Source organism: Protopterus annectens, chromosome 14.part0 (genome assembly GCF_019279795.1).
Source record: "Protopterus annectens isolate FY-2018-M chromosome 14.part0, PAN1.0, whole genome shotgun sequence".
Classification (NCBI taxonomy): domain Eukaryota; kingdom Metazoa; phylum Chordata; order Ceratodontiformes; family Protopteridae; genus Protopterus; species Protopterus annectens.
This window is the reverse complement of record NC_056748.1, coordinates 779744705-779764179: the sequence shown is the minus strand read 5'-3', so window position 1 is coordinate 779764179 and position 19475 is coordinate 779744705. Positions and strand designations below refer to the sequence as shown.

The following is a 19475-nucleotide window of genomic DNA, read 5'->3' as shown; positions in this document are numbered from 1 at the left end:
CATTACATGTCATATACACTGTAAAAGATCAGGAGCTCTGTACTTGTGCCCACAAAGGAATCTTTTTAGTCTGTTACAGTAGGTAAACCAAAAAGTCTACTTTTCTGAAGTAGTATCTGGCCCAGATACCTTTTATTCGTATCTGCAGTCTGTTTTCCAAAAAGTGTTTTAAGCCAGTTAACATGTAACAACAACAAAGCAAGTAAACCACATAAAATTATTGGGTGTCATCACAAGTGACCAGATGAAATTCAGCCATCATGTATCGCATGTGGTTAAAAAGAAATTATCAAGAACTAAGTACATTATACCAAGTAAAACCCTACCTCACCGGCATAACCAAAAGGCTTATAATCCTCTACTTTCTGCCATCTCGCCTCTGTTCTGCCCTAATCTTCACTAAACTTCATCTCTCAAAACTGTGCAGACTTGAACAACATTGTAATAAAATAGCCAACTTTGCAGAAACCTCTAACAGTAGAACACATCCCTGCCTAGCTTTCTTAAATTAAACTGGTTAGAACTACCACATCTCCTAGCTCTTTGTCAGCTAACTACAGTACACGTCTCTTTAAACCAGAAAAATTATCCAGCCTTTAACAACTTAATACAGCACTGCTCCCCCAGTAGAATTTTACACACCAGAAAAAATTGACATTACTATAGCCAAATCATCTAATACTGCAGGTGACTCCCTATATTTAAATATAAACTAAGAAACCACATCCCACTACCACTGAAAGCCATTCAAGATAAAAACTCATTTAAAACCCAACTAAACCTTCACCTGTCAGATCAGTAGATCTGATTCTGTACATCTCCAGAATAAATGCTACTGTTGTCTTCAGCTTGATATGTCGTCAAACCATTTCTTTCTATTCAGAATCATATAACCCACAACTAGTCTTCACCAATACCCAATACCTGAATAGTTTTACTAGCATCACCCAGCTATATACATTATTTTGTGACACTGCTCACTCCCACTTCTATACTTCTAATATAAGTGTATATGTATATATATATATATATATATATATATATGTGTATATATATATATATATATATATTGATAGGTCTATGTTGAATCACTGAACTTACATTTCAACGAAACCCAGTTGGCCGAGTCCACGTCTCCAAAAAGCCGTTAAATGGAAAATATGGACTGACGAAAACCTTTCCCTGTGAAAGGAACCACTTGGCCACCATGGTGAACTTTGCCCTTTCGTCAGTGTAGTGCGATCTCGGAGTTGGTATATTAAGTAAGAGGGGTGTGGGGGGCATCCCCCCACATGGGTGGGTTTAATTTTGGTCCATTTTGGGTTATTTTTCAAGGTGGTCAAGTGTTTCCTTTCACAGGGAAAGGTTTTTGGCAGTCAGTGCTTTTCAGAGAAGTAGATCTGGCCAACTGTGTTTTGTTGAAATGTAAGTTTGGTGATTCAGTGTAGACCCATATATAGATAGATAGCTATAGATATAGATATGGATATATAGGGTCTATAGTAAAGCATTGAACGCTTAAATCAGTGAAAAATGTTTCATCGACCCTTTTTCAGTGAAAGCTGAAAATGTCGACACTTCAGAACAGCGATTTCTTTCCTAGGGAAAGAAATCGCTGTTCCAACCAAAAACAAAAAAAAACAGAAAACAGTTCCAAACACATACACATGTACCTTAACCCTAATTCTAACCCCCCCAAAAAAATGTAAACAGCTGAAAACACATACACACATAACTCAACCATACATCTAACACAAAAAAAAAAAGTAAACAGTTTAAAACATATACACTTACCTTAACTCGCACCCTAACCCTAAGGTCAGTAACTGTTGCACATTCACGCCCGGGAGCTATACCGGACAAGGGAATCCCTGAGACCACACTACAGTGCAGAACACGGCAAAGCAACGAAGCGGTCAAGCGACTCTTTTCACGGGGAAAGATTTTGCTGAACAGCTGCTTCGCTGTTTTGCGTCTTCACTCTTTAGGTGTCGATGAAAACGCATTCGACAAAATGCATTTTTGTCATTCTAATCGGAACCCAGATATATATGAGTGTGTGTGTATCTGTGTGTTTAGCAAATTGTCTCTGAATCTGCTTTGTACCCTGCCTCTGAACTATATTAACATTTTCTGCCCTACCTAGTTTTCTTCCCTCCATTTCTTTGAATTTCTAAGAACTAATCACATGATCTACTATCTATCTATCCGAAAAACCCATTACTACACCTCTTCAAATGCTCATTGTTCAGCATCAACTAAACCATATATTTCATACTGTACTAGTTGCCTCTACTTTCATGAATGTGTAATTATTAATGTATATTATTTAATGTCTATTAATGTATATTAGTAAATGTCTGTTTAAAAATGTCTATGTCACAGCTTTTCTCCCTGGGCCTTTGCTAAAAATTCTTTATTGACAAAACTGAGTTGGACAAACCTAGTAAACAAAAGCAAAATAAAATAAAATAAATAAATAAAATGCCAACATGGAAGATCAGTGGTATAATCCAGTTATCATCTTCTAACCAGTATGGTCAACTGAACATAAACATTAACCAGCCTTCAATGCATTTCTTAGACCCTTTTCAGTCAGGACCTGCCTGCAATGCAGTAGAATTATTTTTTACTATATTATATGCAAGTTACTTTGAGTTTGTGCCATGTAACATTTAGTGTGTTTAGCAACAGTTTTGGCTTAAAAATGTGACAACTTCCCCATAAGTTACCTCTTTCCATGGAAGAAAAACCCTATAGTAATCCAAACTTGCTGTAGACTGAAGAAAGATCCATCCAAGTTAACAGTCTTTAGAAATATTGTGTCCCATCTTGTTTTTGTGGGATAGTCCTAGTATGGGATGATCATTCACATCCTCCAGTGACCCAACAGAAGTTGTTAAAAATGACAATCTTAAATAATTTAAAAATGTCTGCTGTACTCCTACCATTGGCAGTTTAAGTACTGCAGTGAAATATGGTAGAACAATCTGCAAGTGGGTTAAACTGTAACCAATAATGCATAAACAACTCATTCTGCATACTCAAACTGCTACAGTGACTAGATGGATGGTGTGATGGAGTGGAATTTTAGTGGGAGAAACTTTTAAGTTAAACTCAACCTCTGATTTTTAACATACGTGTAAAATTAAGTGGTTTACTGCTTTTTTCTAATCACATGATTTCTTGAATCATGTGATAATAAAAGCATTGCTATATAAGTGCTTTGCTATAAATGTTTTCCTTGTCTGTATTTGTAGTGGTCTAATGAAGTCACAGTCGATTCTGGTACAATGCTGAAAGCATTGTTTTTATTAATGTTTATTAAATTGAATTATTATTTTATAGTTCTGTCATGTTTGACTTATTCCGTGTCTTTTTTTTTTTTTTTTTTTTTTTTTTTTTATGATGACAAGTTGATCTTTTTTAAAGGTAGACACTTTCAGGAAGGTGACCACTATGGTGACAGGATTGTATAATCACTGACTATTATTGACATTACCTTGTAGCCAGAAGACTTAAGTTTCAAAAGCTTGTTTTTTTATTCCTCCCATAATTTTTGACCATGCTGTCCAAACAGAGAGGGACGTACAACAGCAAACCACAAGTCTGACAGTCAGGATTCCAAATGAACTTTCATTAAAAAAGAATAAAAAACTTCCAAGATCCTCTAGCGCCTCGTCTTCAGCAGCTTTTACAGAGTATACAATTCTCTCCAAAAAAAAACATTCCTTATATACCAAATTACACAGTAATCAATCAATTGAACAATTAGATAAACCACTTCCAATTGCATTCCATATTTTACGCTTTAGGGGGCAACATATCATACTTCAAAATAACAGATTCTTTCCAAAGCAGTTTATTTTTTTATATTAATTTCATTAAAAGGCTCATTATATATTTGTTCTGAAATTGTTACTTGAAGTCCCTGAACATCACTATTGTGACAGACTTTAAAGTGCATAGCAACTGGACTTTCTATCTTACATTTTCTTATGTCCCTTTAGTCTTGTAGCAGAAGTTCTTTTAGTTTCCCCAATATAAAATTTTCCACATGGACACCTAAGTGCATAGACCACTATCACACTATCGCACCTAAATTTCCCCTGAACCTGATAACTTTTACCATTAATTTTTGAAAAACTGCCAACCAAAAACTACAACAGGAAAAATTTCCACAAGGGACCATTCCTTTAAAAGCCGTCTTCATACTTATACTCTCTGTGGGTGCAGAAAATACCTCATGAACCAAAATATCCCCAGTACTTCTGCTGCGGTTGTACAAAATACATGGCTTATTTTCGAAGGTGTTCGTACAATCTTTATGATGTACCAAAAATCCCCAATAATAATTCATTAATTTAATTAACTCCACACTAAATAAAGTATATCTGGTGATAAAGATATTGGTTCCTTTTCTGCCTTAGCCATTATAGGGAAATATCCATTTTTTTAATTTAAAACATCCTTCCTGTCAATCTTATTCAACCTACTCACACTATCACACAAAATCCTATCATCATAACCTCTTCCACTAAACATTCTAGTGGCCTTTCCTAGTTTTTCATTAAACTCTCCATCACTACATAATCTCCTCAGTCTCAAAAAATCAACATATGGTAGAGCCTGCAAAGTATGGGGGGATGACAACTATGACCATGTAGAAATTGATTTCCACTTTCAAACCTCTTATGCACTTTAGTCTTGATGTTGTTGTTCTTCTTTCGGCTTTTCCCGGTTAGGGGTCACCACAGCGGAACTCCGGTCCGCTAATGATCGGTAGTAGATTTTTTAGGGTGCTGAGGTGCCAGCTCGATGTCCAACCTTCAACGAAGGCATGCCCATTCACGCATGTCTTTCAAACGCCACTTGACCGTGGTGAGGACATGCAGACTCAACACAGAAGGCACTCCTGCCAAGAATCGAATGGGAGAACCTCTTGCTGTGAGGCGACAATGCTACTGCTGCACCTCCACGGCTCTGCACTTTAGTCTTGATGTTAAAATTCAAAATGCCTTCAATCTCAATATCTAAAAAACTTCGTCTCCCAACTGTAGTCCATCAGATTTTAAATTGAACCTATTCTCATTCATATCACATATAAATTGTGGTACCATATCTCAGCCCCCTTCACATATAAATATCAGATCATCAATGAGTCTGTAATATTTTAATACATATTTTCTAAAAAAAATTCCTCTATACATAATCCTCAAAAAGAAAAAAAAAACGAAACATATTGGCATACATGGGGGCAAAAGATGCCCCCATAGCTGTACCTTGTAACTGTTTATACAACTGTCCATTAAATTAAAAAAATTATTATTAAGACAAAAATTAATTAACTCAGTAACATAATGTGCTCTTGGGTTATCCCCTAAAAAGTAATACAAAACTTCAATCCCAAATGTATGACTAATACTAGTATATACACTACATCTAAAGTAATAAAATACATATCTTTAGTCCAACATATATTTTTCACTTTCTCTATAAAACCAAATACATCCTGAATATATGAAGTTAATTTAACCACCCTAGACAACAAATATTTATGTAAAAAATATGCTAAATTATGTGTAAAATAATTACAGGCCGAAACAATCGAGCAGCCTGGTGGATCCCTCAAACTCTTATGAATTTTGGGCAGACAAAAAAAATGAGCCATAGTATAATTATCACTACTGAATTTTTGTTCATCGTCATCATATGAAAAATAATTCAGTCTACAGCCTTTATACAACAATTCCTTATAACTTTCTATTGGTCTCTTATGGTCACCCAAACTCACAGTCTTATAAACATCTCAATTATTCAAATGCTGGTAACACATTTTCAAGTACTGGGTGTAGTGCAAAATCACTAATTTATTGCCCTTGTCCACTGGTTTTCCCTCAGTTTACCCAAACATTGTAACCTCTGCCATTCACTTTTATTTAAATTATAGTGTATTTAGTTCTATTTTTTATAAAAATTATAATATTCCTGTTCAACACTATAATTTATTAATGCAGAGAAATATTGAATTGCTTCATTATTAATTGGAGGTATAAAACAACTTTTATACACTATATCACCAGTATCAAACTGAAAATAGGCATTAGCATCACAGTTCGAACTGCACGAAAAGAAACTGTCATTACTACTGTCATCATCACTATCAGAGTCTAACATTTGTTCCAACAACATTTTATTATTAGTATCCTCTTTAAAAAAATCTTTTAAATGCAATTTTTTAATCTAAAAATGTCACGTTTTATATCGTGCAACCTGGATAAAACCATAGGCATGAATTTTAAACCACAGTTCATTACTAATATTTCTTCCTCTGTAAAGTCATTGTCTATCATTACATATATTGGCATCAATGTCCACAACTTGAGTAGGTAAATTAATTCCATTTACCTCATTTTGAGTACCGAAAGAATTATTGTCCTTCCCTATTTGTCTCTGTATTTAATTCGTTATAGTTAACCAAACCACACGAACTGATACTAATGAAAAATATATAACCAGCAGTACGATAGCAATCCCACGGACTCAGCGTGTTAACCAAAAGAAAGTTTATTATTCCAACAGATGAGTAGTAAGCGCTTTCGGCCGTAATAACAGCCTTCTTCAGACAACTGATACATCTAGTTTAAAACTTTATATAGCCATATCAATATTCCTAACAATTGTCCAATTAATTAAAAATAATCAATTATTAAAACAATTGAATAATTAAAAACAATCCTGTATAGAACATAAAATTACTACTGTTGAATACATAATGCTTACTATTAATGAACTGAATACAAATACTAATTGTGCAAATAAACTATGTATTATATAAAATATGTGCTACCTATTGTAAGCCTTTAGTTTTAAAATGCTTTTAATGGATACTGAATCATTAAGGCCTGGAAACTGCGTGGCATTTAAAAAAACTTGCCACCAGTGTTCTTTAGATTCTAATATTGTTTTCCAGGGACCTTTCCTAGGAGATGTAATTATTTGTTCCAATATTATGAATCGAAATGAGTGTGTGGGATTATGCATTATGTGTCTATATAGCGCATTATTGTGTGAGCACTTTCTTATTTCATACAGATGTTCATAGATGCGCTGTCGTAACTTGCGTTCTGTTTTGCCTATATAATAGGCCTCACAGCAAGAACACAAAGCTGCATAAACCACTCCAACTGTATTGCAATTATATTTCCCTCTAATTTTTATCAATATCCCTCTTAAAATTATTTGGTCTGCTTCCAATATATAAGTACAGTATGCACACATATTACATTTTCTCATAATGCCCTTTGTATATTGTGATGCATGAGAGCATGTGTTGCACCAATCTTTCAAGTTGTGATCTCTTTTATAAATAACTGATGGTTGAACACCTAAACTATCTACCAATTGTGTGTCTCTATTTATAAGTGTCCAATTTTTATTTAAAAGTTTATTTATCTCCCTAGAGTCTTGTGTATATGTGGTTATGAATGCTACATTACTTCGAATGGAATTATGATTCTGGATGTAATTATTAGGCTAATCTTATTCTAGAAGTTGTCAGATGCTGTAGATGTTGCTGCATATAATAATATAATAATATAAAACTAAAGGCTTACAATAGATAGCACATATTTTATATAATACATAGTTTATTTGCACAATTAGTATTTGTATTCAGTTCATTAATAGTAAGCATTATGTATTCAGTAGTAATTTTGTGTTCTATTCAGGATTGCTTTTAATTATTCAATTGTTTTAATAATTGATTATTTTTAATTAATTGGACAATTGTTAGGAATATTGATATGGCTATATAAAGTTTTAAACTAGATGTATCAGTTGTCTGAAGAAGGCTGTTATTACGGCCGAAAGCACTTACTACTCATCTGTTGGAATAATAAACTTTCTTTTGGTTAACACACTGAGTCCATGGGATTGCTATCGTACTGCTGGTTATATATTTTTCATTAGTATCAGTTTGTGTGGTTTGGTTAGTTGTATGGCTACCGGCAGTTCGCAAGACGTGGTAATGGCGGTTACCAGAGTCGAATTTGATACCTTACAACAGTCGGTCTTAAATCTTACCCAGCTCATTCAACAACTTTTGGGCAATAATGGGCCACAATGTCCAGCATTATCTGGCTTTAGACATGACAGGATTGATAGTGCCGACAGTGAGGACAGTTTACCTCCAGGGCAACAGCAGTTGGTACATCAAAAGGGCACACGTAATGCCGGTAATGCCGAGCATGATCGTAAGGATATACAACTTCACCAATGGCTTAATCAAGTGCAACATAACATTTCAGATAGAAACTCCCAAGGTTCAAATTTTTCAACAATGGTGGATGAATTTCATGATCTAGTTTGGCATTATCGTAGGTTACTACACGAGAATGCTTATTTTAATGAATGCATTAAAAGGCCGCAAATACCTAAAGGCTTAAGATATTGGAAATATCCAACTGGCTTAATAGAAAATAGTGCCCTGCATAAGGAATTATTACAACTTTTTGACCGACAGGGTAGTGAACTCTTAGAAGTTCTCATCAAGCATAACATTTACAAGATGGATGAGCTCAATGCAGAAATTGAAGCACTAGATGATAAAATCAAGCAACATGCAGCATTTGCTGCCTGCAAAAATCAATATCTGGAAGTTTTCACACAAGTTGACAAATATAGCAATATAGTCATGGAAAGAAAAACCCGTAAGCTGCATAGAGACAAAGTGGACTATTCCAAAGGATTAGCCTATCCAAAACTGCCACGTGGTCAATGGAATAGGGATCATACGGAAGCAGCTGCTCATGCTGTGGACAACAATGGCGTGCAGAAACAAAACGAAGGGAATAATAGTAACTCTCAACAACAAGTCCCTTTAGAGGAAGAGAATCTTCGCAGATCAGAACGACTCCGGAGCAAGGAGGGTTATACAACGAGGGCCAATTTGTCATGCCCTTGGAGGAGACAGAGGACAGGTTCACGCAGCAGCAGTTACCGCTAGAATGGCAAGGTGAGGGCATTCAAAGTGACAGTTTTCAATTGATTTCCAGCACAGTAGATGACTACAACATTTATAACTATAGCCAAGCTGTTATTAATGTAGAACATGCTAATATTTTCAATAAAGGTCTCACCTTTATTCCTGAAAGAAAAGCAAGAGTAACTGATCTTGTAACTGAACTGAAACTGTTCTCTAGAAAATTGAATTTAGCGGTTTTGCATCATGGAGCCGCGAATACAGAAAATAATTCTATGTATATTCCCAGTTCCTCCAACCCTCCCTTGCACCCAAAAATCAAGTTGTTTGAAGAGATTTGTGAAGTGGATTTCAGGCATTACCTGCAGAACAATAAAGGGTCACATAACAATACAAATTTCGCAAAAGAGGAGCATGATATGTTAATGGAATTAAAATCAAAAAGAAACTTACGGTTCATGCAACCAGACAAAGGCGGGGGTCTGGTTGTAATGAATGTTATGGACTATAACCAGCTTTTGTTGCACATTTTGTATGATGATGCTTATACTGAGGCCTCTCTTAATGAAATTAATATTTCTAATGCCAGAATTAATTTTCATTTAGAAGATATGTCATGGCAAGAGCAAATAACTCAGGAAGCTTTTATTTACATGCGTGTTCAAAATCCAAGGATACCTATAATTTTTGGGGCAACCAAGTTACATAAAGATTTACAAAATCCACCTCTATGACCAATAGTGGATGCGGGTGTCTCCAAAACATATTTCATAGCCAAATATATAGATGTTCAATTAAAGCATAGAATCAAGAATCTCCGTCATATTTGTCGAGATTCTTGGGATTTTTTAACAAAATTAAATGCAGTGCATTCCCAAAATGTTCACAACATTATATTTATTATGGTAGATGTAAAAAAATTATTTACATGCATACCTCATGAATTAGGTGTTGCATGGTTCATGGAATTTTTTACAGAAATAGAGCCCATACCACAGGATGAAATAAATACTTTAACACACTTATTAGAAATAGTGTTAACAAACAATTACTTATATCATGATGATCATTATTATAAGCAAATTAAAGGAGTGACAACGGGCTCCCCAGTGGGCACATTATATGCCAGTGTCATTATGGCCACATGAGAGTTCAAATATCTATTCCAGTCTGAATTCATGCAACATATAGACATGTATTGTAGATTCCTGGATGATCTCTTTTTTATTTGGCATGGACCCATGAAAATTATTGATGATTTCGTTCAATATATTAATCATTCTACCGAATTTTTAAAATTTACTTATGAAGTTTCTACAGATAGTATTTCTTATTTAGATGTACTAATATCAAAAAATCTTATGCAAAATACATTAAAAGCCAACATTTTCAGAAAGAAAACTTATTCGAACAAGTTTCTGCACTACACTAGTAACCATCCACAACATATTAAAAAAGCTGTTTTAAAGGGTCAATTAGTCCGTGCAGCACGAATGGTCTCAGAGTTCGTGGATTTTATGGATGAATGCCATCACATTATGAATATGTTTATAAATAGGGATTATCCCCAACAGTTTGTTAATGGTGTATTTCAAGAGGTCAAGCAAAAAAGAAGTACAGGTTTTTATAAACCATTATTAGAAATAGCTAACATAGATAATACACATTTTTTAGAACAAGGAGATGGCTCATATGCAGCAACATCTAAAGCATCCGACAACTTTGAGAATAAGATTAGCAACACTAATAATTACATCCAGAATCATAATTCCATTCGAAGTAATGTAGCATTCATAACCACATATACACAAGACTCTAGGGAGATAAATAAACTTTTAAATAAAAATTGGACACTTATAAATAGAGACACACAATTGGTAGATATTTTAGGTGTTCAACCATCAGTTATTTATAAAATAGATCACAACTTGAAAGATTGGTGCAACACATGCTCTCATGCATCACAATATACAAAGGGCATTATGAGAAAATGTAATATGTGTGCATATTGTACTTATATATTGGAAGTAGACCAAATAATTTTAAGAGGGATATTGATAAAAATTAGAGGGAAATATAATTGTAATACAGTTGGAGTGGTTTATGCAGCTTTGTGTTCTTGCTGTGAGGCCTATTATATAGGCAAAACAGAACGCAAGTTACGACAGCGCATCTATGAACATCTGTATGAAATAAGAAAGTGCTCACACAATAATGCGCTATACAGACACATAGTGCATAATCCCACACACTCATTTCAATTCATAATATTGGAACAACTAATTACATCTCCTAGGAAAGGTCCCTGGAAAACAATATTAGAATCTAAAGAATACTGGTGGCAAGTTTTTTTTAAATGCCACACAGTTTCCAGGCCTTAATGATTCAGTATCCATTAAAAGCATTTTAAAACTAAAGGCTTACAATAGATAGCACATATTTTATATAATACATAGTTTATTTGCACAATTAGTATTTGTATTCAGTTCATTAATAGTAAGCATTATGTATTCAACAGTAGTAATTTTATGTTCTATTCAGGATTGTTTTTAATTATTCATTTGTTTTAATAATTGATTATTTTTAATTAATTGGACAATTGTTAGGAATATTGATATGGCTATATAAAGTTTTAAACTAGATGTATCAGTTGTCTGAATACGGCTGTTATTACGGCCGAAAGCGCTTACTACTCATCTGTTGGAATAATAAACTTTCTTTTGGTTAACACGCTGAGTCCGTGGGATTGCTATCGTACTGCTGGTTTTATATATTTTTCATTTTTTAATTCATTATAGTTCCTTGAATGTTTACGGGTTTGTCCAGAATGTCGGTCCCACCTAAAAAGTTTTTTGAACATTTTCGGGATTACATTCCGGAGGTAAAGGTGGATAATGAAAAGCGTCCTCACTACCCCATTCTGTAGACATGGTTACAGTCTCTTCTGAAGTAAAGGAAATACCACGCTGATCACAATTTCATCCCGGTTGTTGAAATCTAATGTGATTACATTGTTTACGCTGGTTCATCCCCCACGTAAAAGCCTGATCCCATTCGTAATCACATAAATCACATCTAAGGTTGTTTTTCTTCCTTTCAATGATATCCTTTTCAAAAGCTGACAGTTTCTTATTCATATCACAGAGAATGTGTTCCAAACAAGAATTGCTCATTCTGACTAATATATCAGAGCAAGCGGATTTAATGTCCTCTTTGATCTTTTGCTTTTTAAGCAAATCCTTTTCAGTCAATATGTTAACCCGTTCAAGACTGCGTCTATATGCCACAGCCACCCAACATACCTGGAATCTCTTGTCATTTTTATCCATTACATTAAAAGGGGTAGAAGGACTTTTTCTAGCTCTAAGTCCCTTGGGGGTAATTTCCATTTCCAAATACCACTGTAAACTGTGCACATTAAAATGTGCAGAAGTTTCTTTATAAAGTAAATGTTCAAGATTTTCAAATAGTACCTGGATTTCTAGTGACATTGCAGTAACTGAACATTGGCCAACTAACAAAAAAGGATTCTTGGATTATTTACCCTGTTCCTCATCCAACCTATCAACAGTTTAGGCAATACATTCCCATTGCTCATGTCCAGGGCATCTCTCATTGCCGAGCATTCACCTGACTGAATAACAAAACTCTCCATTGATGTCTTAGTCGGGCCCATATTAGATTCTCGGAATATTCTCGGTACCTGAGAAAAGGATTCATTGGCCATTCACAACCAGTTTGGGTTTGTGAAGGGCCGATCTTGTCTCCTGAACCTGATTGACTTCTTTGAATCAGTCTCCAGAGCCATGGATAAGGGTAAGGTGGTCCACACAGCCTATCTAGACCTTGCCAAGGCTTTTGACACCTTCCCCCACTCTGGAATCATAGATAAACTTACTAAGTTGGGCATTAATCCCTATGTCACCCAATGGGTTGCTAAATGGCTTACTGATAGAACCCACACTGTAAAAGTAGCTGACTCCAAATCCATCTCCAGACAAGTGAGAAGTGGAGTACCTCAGGGTTCAGTCCTGGGGCCGCTCTTGTTTGGCATCTACTTCTCTGAAGTACAGGTCAACACTAAGGGACTCTGGCTAACAAAGTTTGCAGATGACTGCAAACTGGGAGCCATTATTGAATCCCCAAATTATGTGGATACTCTACAAAAGGGCCTTACAGAAACAGATGCTTGGTGCCAGAGCTATGGGCTCAGGCTCAATGCCAAGAAATGTATTGTTATCCCCTTTGGGAAAAAACATGTATCCATGAATTACCATATAGGTGGCAGTACACTAAACACAGAAAGTGTGATAAGAGACTTAGGGACACAGGTGGACAGTGGTCTCACCTTCGATAACCACATCGCCACAACAGTCAAGAAATCCTTCTATGTGGCACACCTCATCACGAAGGGCTTTTCATCCAGAAAAAAGGAGGTCATTGTCCCACTGTACTCATCCCTCATTAGACCCATTATAGAATACAACGCCCCATTTGGTATGTACCTCTCAGGACATCTGCAACAACTGGAAAGGCCTCAGAAATACCTCACTAAAAGAATCACAGGCCTAAAGCAGATGCCCTACGCTGACCGCCTTAAAAAACTCCAGCTATACTCTGTCGCATATCGTCTACTCAGAGGCGATCTCTGCTTAACATACAAGGCCATGTCAAACCCAGAGCTGTTGGACATACTTCACTTAAAGAAATCCCAATCCCTCAGAGCTACACGCTCCAGGGATCTAAACCTTGTCATCACAATAAACAAAACATGCTGGAGGGATAGGTTCCTGACCCAGAGACTCCCCAGACTCTGGAATAGATTGCCCATACATGTCAAGCAGAGTGCCTCTTTGGACCTCTTCAAGAGGAACCTTGACGATTGGATGGGAGAAAGGAAATTCACCCCAGGGATCACTTCAGTCGCCCTGCTAGACAGGGGTCCAGGAAAGTAAATAATGTGGGAAGAAATAGCCAGGGAATTGTTATGGCTAGGCTTGTATAGGCCCTAGGGCTGATAGCCTAGTACCAACCTATGAACCTATGAATCAGTATACAACCCCACAACAACCACATAAGACAGGAAAATATAACAGCAATTGCTGTTATGTTTTCTTGTTTTATGTGGTTGGAGAGAGGGGCATACAGTCCACTATAACTCAACATGAGCGCACAGTGGCAAGGTTTATGTGGCATACATACCGCTTTTTGTGACCCACAAATAAATAACAGCAAATTTAGGTTTTCATTTTAATCAAAGCAGCAGAACAAAAATGACATTGAGCCTGGGTGAATCCTTTTCCTCTTTCAAAACTGGTTACAGATATAAGTATCTTTAGAGTGGGATCCACACTCAATTTAGCTTGCTTTGTGTGTGTGGCAGGGAAATGCTGCAATCATGCATGTTCATATATATGAATATCAATATACTCTTCAAAGTAGGTCATACTTAAGACATGCTAGCAGTGCATCAATTTGCTAATATTATTTATGAATCTTGACAAACTATTGAAGTAGTCAGCCAAAATAAAAGGAATCATATTGCTCCTTATACATCTGTTACAGTCTTAACTGATGAAAGTATATGTCTGCCTACAAAATAGCTGTTTTGGGGATGATTTTCACTATTAAGTTAACACCAGCAAAGTGCAAGATTACTTTATCTGTATGCTACATATCTAGCCAGGTTCCATCATATTGCTACAGTAACAAAATGACTGCCATGGTGCTTGTGATTTTCATCAGCAATGTGATGTTAGATGTTTTTACGTTATTAAATAACATTTTATGTTTGAATTAAGTTTTAACTTGTCTCATGTTGTAGCTGAAAAAGACCTCAAATAAAGGGGTGCACCCACCTAATTACAACTCAAGTAAAGGCAATGATTGTACTTTGTAAATGTACTGAACTGATCTTTTTAAATTTTTCCTATGCTTTTTGTCCCTGTGCCTATCAACATCAAACCAAATTGGACATTAGCCCATTTGTAGCCCTGTACAAGGTATTCCCAGTACTGAGGAAGGTGCCATACAGAAGAGCAATCATACAATGAGCCATGAGGGTATTATATGCCTTAGCCTGTGTCCCCACAACTGCCTGCTTCCAGCAGATGAAGGATACCCTTGTCCCAGCACATTGATCTAGTTTTCCCCAAATCTGGAGCACCAAGGGCACTGTGTTATTCCCGTCCCTGACAATGAACCTACCTGTCTGGACTCTTCACTTAATGAGTAGGGGGCATCATACTAGGTGTAGGCAATGTAGATGCTTCCCAATTATCCTATCCTCTCCAGTGTTGACTGCTGTAAGCAATCCTGCCACTGCAGGAGTCTCCCATGCCTTTTCCCTGATGTGTTTGTGCTCCCACTCACATGCATCTTGAAGATTATGGTCTGTGACTATGAGCACCACGACATCATATCCACAGTTTGTTAGTGCTGTTCTGAAAGCTTCCTCTTGCCCTGGAGCAATCAACCTTATGATCCACTGCTCTGTCCTCCCAGGACAGGGAAGTCAGCATGAACCACACAAGTTTTCAACTTCCCCTGCCTGGCCGTTTCAGCACTTGAGCAGCTACTCATAATCCGGTCATCTGGGTCATAGTTAGAGCGCTATCCCACTCATACTTCGGTCATCTGGGTCATAGTTAGAGTGCTATCTCACTCATACTTCGGTAATCTGGGTCATAGTTAGAGCGCTATTCCACTCATACTTCGGTCATCTGGGTCATAGTTAGAGTGCTATCCCACTCATACTTCGGTAATCTGGGTCATAGTTAGAGTGCTATCCCACTCGTACTTCAGTCATCTGGGTCATAGTTAGAGCGCTATCCCACTTATACTTCAGTCATCTGGGTCATAGTTAGAGCGCTATCCCACTCATACTTCAGTCATCTGGGTCATAGTTAGAGCACTATCCCACTCATACTTCAGTCATCTGGGTCATAGTTAGAGCGCTATCCCACTCATACTTCAGTCATCTGGGTCATAGTTAGAGCGCTATCCCACTCATACTTCAGTCATCTGGGTCATAGTTAGAGCGCTATTCCACTCATACTTCGGTCATCTGGGTCATAGTTAGAGCGCTATCCCACTCATACTTCAGTCATCTGGGTCATAGTTAGAGCACTATCCCAGTTATACTTCAGTCATCTGGGTCATAGATAGAGCGCTATCCCACTCATACTTCAGTCATCTGGGTCATAGTTAGAGCGCTATTCCACTCATACTTCGGTCATCTGGGTCATAGTTAGAGCGCTATCCCACTCATACTTCAGTCATCTGGGTCATAGTTAGAGCGCTATCCCAGTTATACTTCAGTCATCTGGGTCATAGATAGAGCGCTATCCCACTCATACTTCAGTCACCTGGGTCATAGTTAGAGCGCTATCCCAGTTATACTTCAGTCATCTGGGTCATAGATAGAGCGCTATCCCACTCATACTTCAGTCATCTGGGTCATAGTTAGAGCGCTATTCCACTCATACTTCAGTCATCTGGGTCATAGTTAGAGCGCTATCCCACTCATACTTCAGTCATCTGGGTCATAGTTAGAGCGCTATTCCACTCATACTTCAGTCATCTGGGTCATAGTTAGAGTGCTGTCCCACTCATACGTCAGTCATCTGGGTCATAGTTAGAGTGCTGTCCCACTCATACTTCAGTCATCTGGGTCATAGTTAGAGCGCTATCCCACTCATACTTCAGTCATCTGGGTCATAGTTAGAGCGCTATTCCACTCATACTTCAGTCATCTGGGTCATAGTTAGAGCGCTATCCCACTCATACTTCAGTCATCTGGGTCATAGTTAGAGCGCTATCCCACTCATACTTCAGTCATCTGGGTCATAGTTAGAGCGCTATTCCACTCATACTTCAGTCATCTGGGTCATAGTTAGAGCGCTATCCCACTCATACTTCAGTCATCTGGGTCATAGTTAGAGTGCTATCCCTCTGCACAAAGGAATGATGATCTTCTTTTAAAAGTGCAAGTAAAGCACCCTGTATTGTACTTACTTTCCTGAGTAGAGTCAGATGTAATACCAGCACTAGCAATAAATAACAGCTGATATATTTGGCTAAAATAGAAGTCTTTTCATGAGGTACCACTGGTTCTTTATGAAACACAAATGCTTTGTTATAGACTTTTTAAATTAAATCTTCAAATGTCAAAACTTTCCAGTGTCTAATAAGACATAACTGCAAATTCATTGTGAAACATATTTTACAGATGAAAATATAAGCTTACTGAGGATTGAAATACTTTTTGGAGCAGTTTATCACTTTTTAAAACAAATTAATTCAGTTAGGTAGCATTCTTTGGAATTCATATGTATGTATTTTATTTCTGTTTACTGTTGAAACATAGAACTTCTTGGAACCCCAAACTCTGCAGTATCAGATCAGAACTCCTACATACAGTACTTCATAAGACATCTTTGCAGAATCAGATGTAATGTTTGTTAGTCTACAGACATTTCAGTTCATCTTAGAATTTTCTGTGCCCAGAGTCACTGAAAGCCTTCAGGTTCTGTGGCGCAAACACAGTGTGATAGTGTGCTGAAAATCCCAATATCAGGAGGTCATATATGTAGTAAACGTTTTAAGACAGTACAAGCTTTCTACTAAAAGATTATGGTTTCCATTCTAGATTTCCACATGTCAGAGACATAAGAAACTTACATCTTGCATATTTATTTATTTTTCCATGACAGATTCCAGCCATTCTTGCTAAAACTGCTCCAGCAGTCAATGCCTTCATCTATGCTCTTGGAAACCAGAATTACAGATGTGGAATCTGGCAGTTCCTTACAGGTCAGAAAATCGAACAAGTGGAAGCTGACAGCAAAACAAAGTAAAGGAGTTCAGTGGTACACAAATGTAGTAGTAAATAGTGAACTGAAATTATTCATGTAGGAGTAGAAATTACATTATATAAAATTCTAGTAACTCCTGTGGGTTCCACATTGGAAGAAAATTTTACTTTATTTCTAAAAAGTAAATACATAGGTGGAATAATTGTATCTGTCATACAGAATGACATCTAAGTGAGCCTTGTCAAACACATTGCCTTTCTATTATGCCATTGTTCATCGATCTCCCTGTAACATCATTACAAATAAATATTATTCTGCCTTTTCTTCTTCCTAGTTGAGAGTTTTGTTATTTGCAACGGGGCATTAAAGTAATAAGATGCTATTATATGTGATCATTCTCAAAGAAATGTGATCATAGTCGAAGAACAATCATGCTCACTGTCTTTGCAATACAAAATGGAAATTCGCAACCATCATTGCTGGAGAGACATATCAGACCTGCAGTAATTAGAATAGTATATTTGCAGAGTGTACATGGTAACTTGAAAATGTATTGTTTCATGACAGAAATAACATTCAGTTACTGATCATACAGTTGAGGGCTGCTATTGTACAAACCTTCTGACATCACAGCACTTCACACCTGAAAATGAGCAGACATTTCTAAGAACTTGCACAATAAGTGCCTTGTATACAAGAAGCCCCACAGAACCCATTATTAAGGGTCTTGGTTGCCAACAGTTGAAATGTTAATGCCTGTACCTGTACCATTGTCTGAACGAATACTAGGTGCAATTCTGAAAGACTTGCTGTTAGTGTAAGTGACTTACTCCTGTCTAAGCTTGCTTTATAGACAGGTCTTACACTTATAGCAAGTCTTTTGGAATCAAGGCAGTTATGTCTGATACAATACTTTGCAGTGCTGTAACATGGTTTTAAAGGATTTAGTGCAAAACATGTATTAAACTGTGAGAGTGGTCTATTTCAGAAACCATATAACATGCATTCATGAATAATCCATATTGCATCCGGCATACTGTGGCTTGAATAAAAGCAGCAAGAAACAGAGGGTCACGTTGCTGATAGTACAGTACTAAAACCAGAGAGAGACTTATTCCCAACACACCATGCATGTCAACATAGTATACGCTTTCCAAAACTGGGTGCACAGTTTCGTCTTTATTGAAGTGTGGCTTTATAAAAGTGAAGATAAAGTCAGAGGAATATTGTGCTATAATAAGACTGCCCCTGAGCCACAGTGTGTTTATATGGGTATGTGATAGAGATTACAAAAGTTAAGAAGCATATTGTTTAACTCCATACTGTTGAAAAGATACACACAACTTCCATCAACAAAGTGAGAATGGAACAAATATACTCAGAGACATTAAAGACCAAGATGAAAAGTTATCAGTTTATACTAAAAGAATAAAATCTTTTACACAAAAACATATTAGGTAACAGAGGTTTTCCTCATTTATATTATTTGCAGCAGTATGACTTTTCTGTATATATGATGTCATAGTCCATAGGTTCATAGGTGTGTACTAGGCTAATGGCCCTGGAGCCTTTACAAGCCTAGACCATAGGATTACCCTGGCATTGTGCCACCCAACCTTAGTTCCTAGTGCCTCTGTCGAGTAGAGCCATTGGAGTGATCCCCAGGGTGAATTTTC

General features: G+C 36.7%; 1 protein-coding gene across 1 annotated transcript in view; it reads left to right on the top strand.

Moving 5' to 3' along the window:
- RGR (retinal G protein coupled receptor) overlaps positions 1–18132 on the top strand; it is a 272329-nt gene extending 254197 nt beyond the window's left edge. Inside the window, exon 7 of the mRNA XM_044056521.1 lies at positions 17698–18132. Coding sequence (XP_043912456.1) covers positions 17698–17841 — 144 coding nt within the window. The 3' untranslated portion in view covers positions 17842–18132. The remainder of the gene's footprint in view (positions 1–17697) is intronic.
- Positions 18133–19475: the final 1343 nt, after the last annotated feature.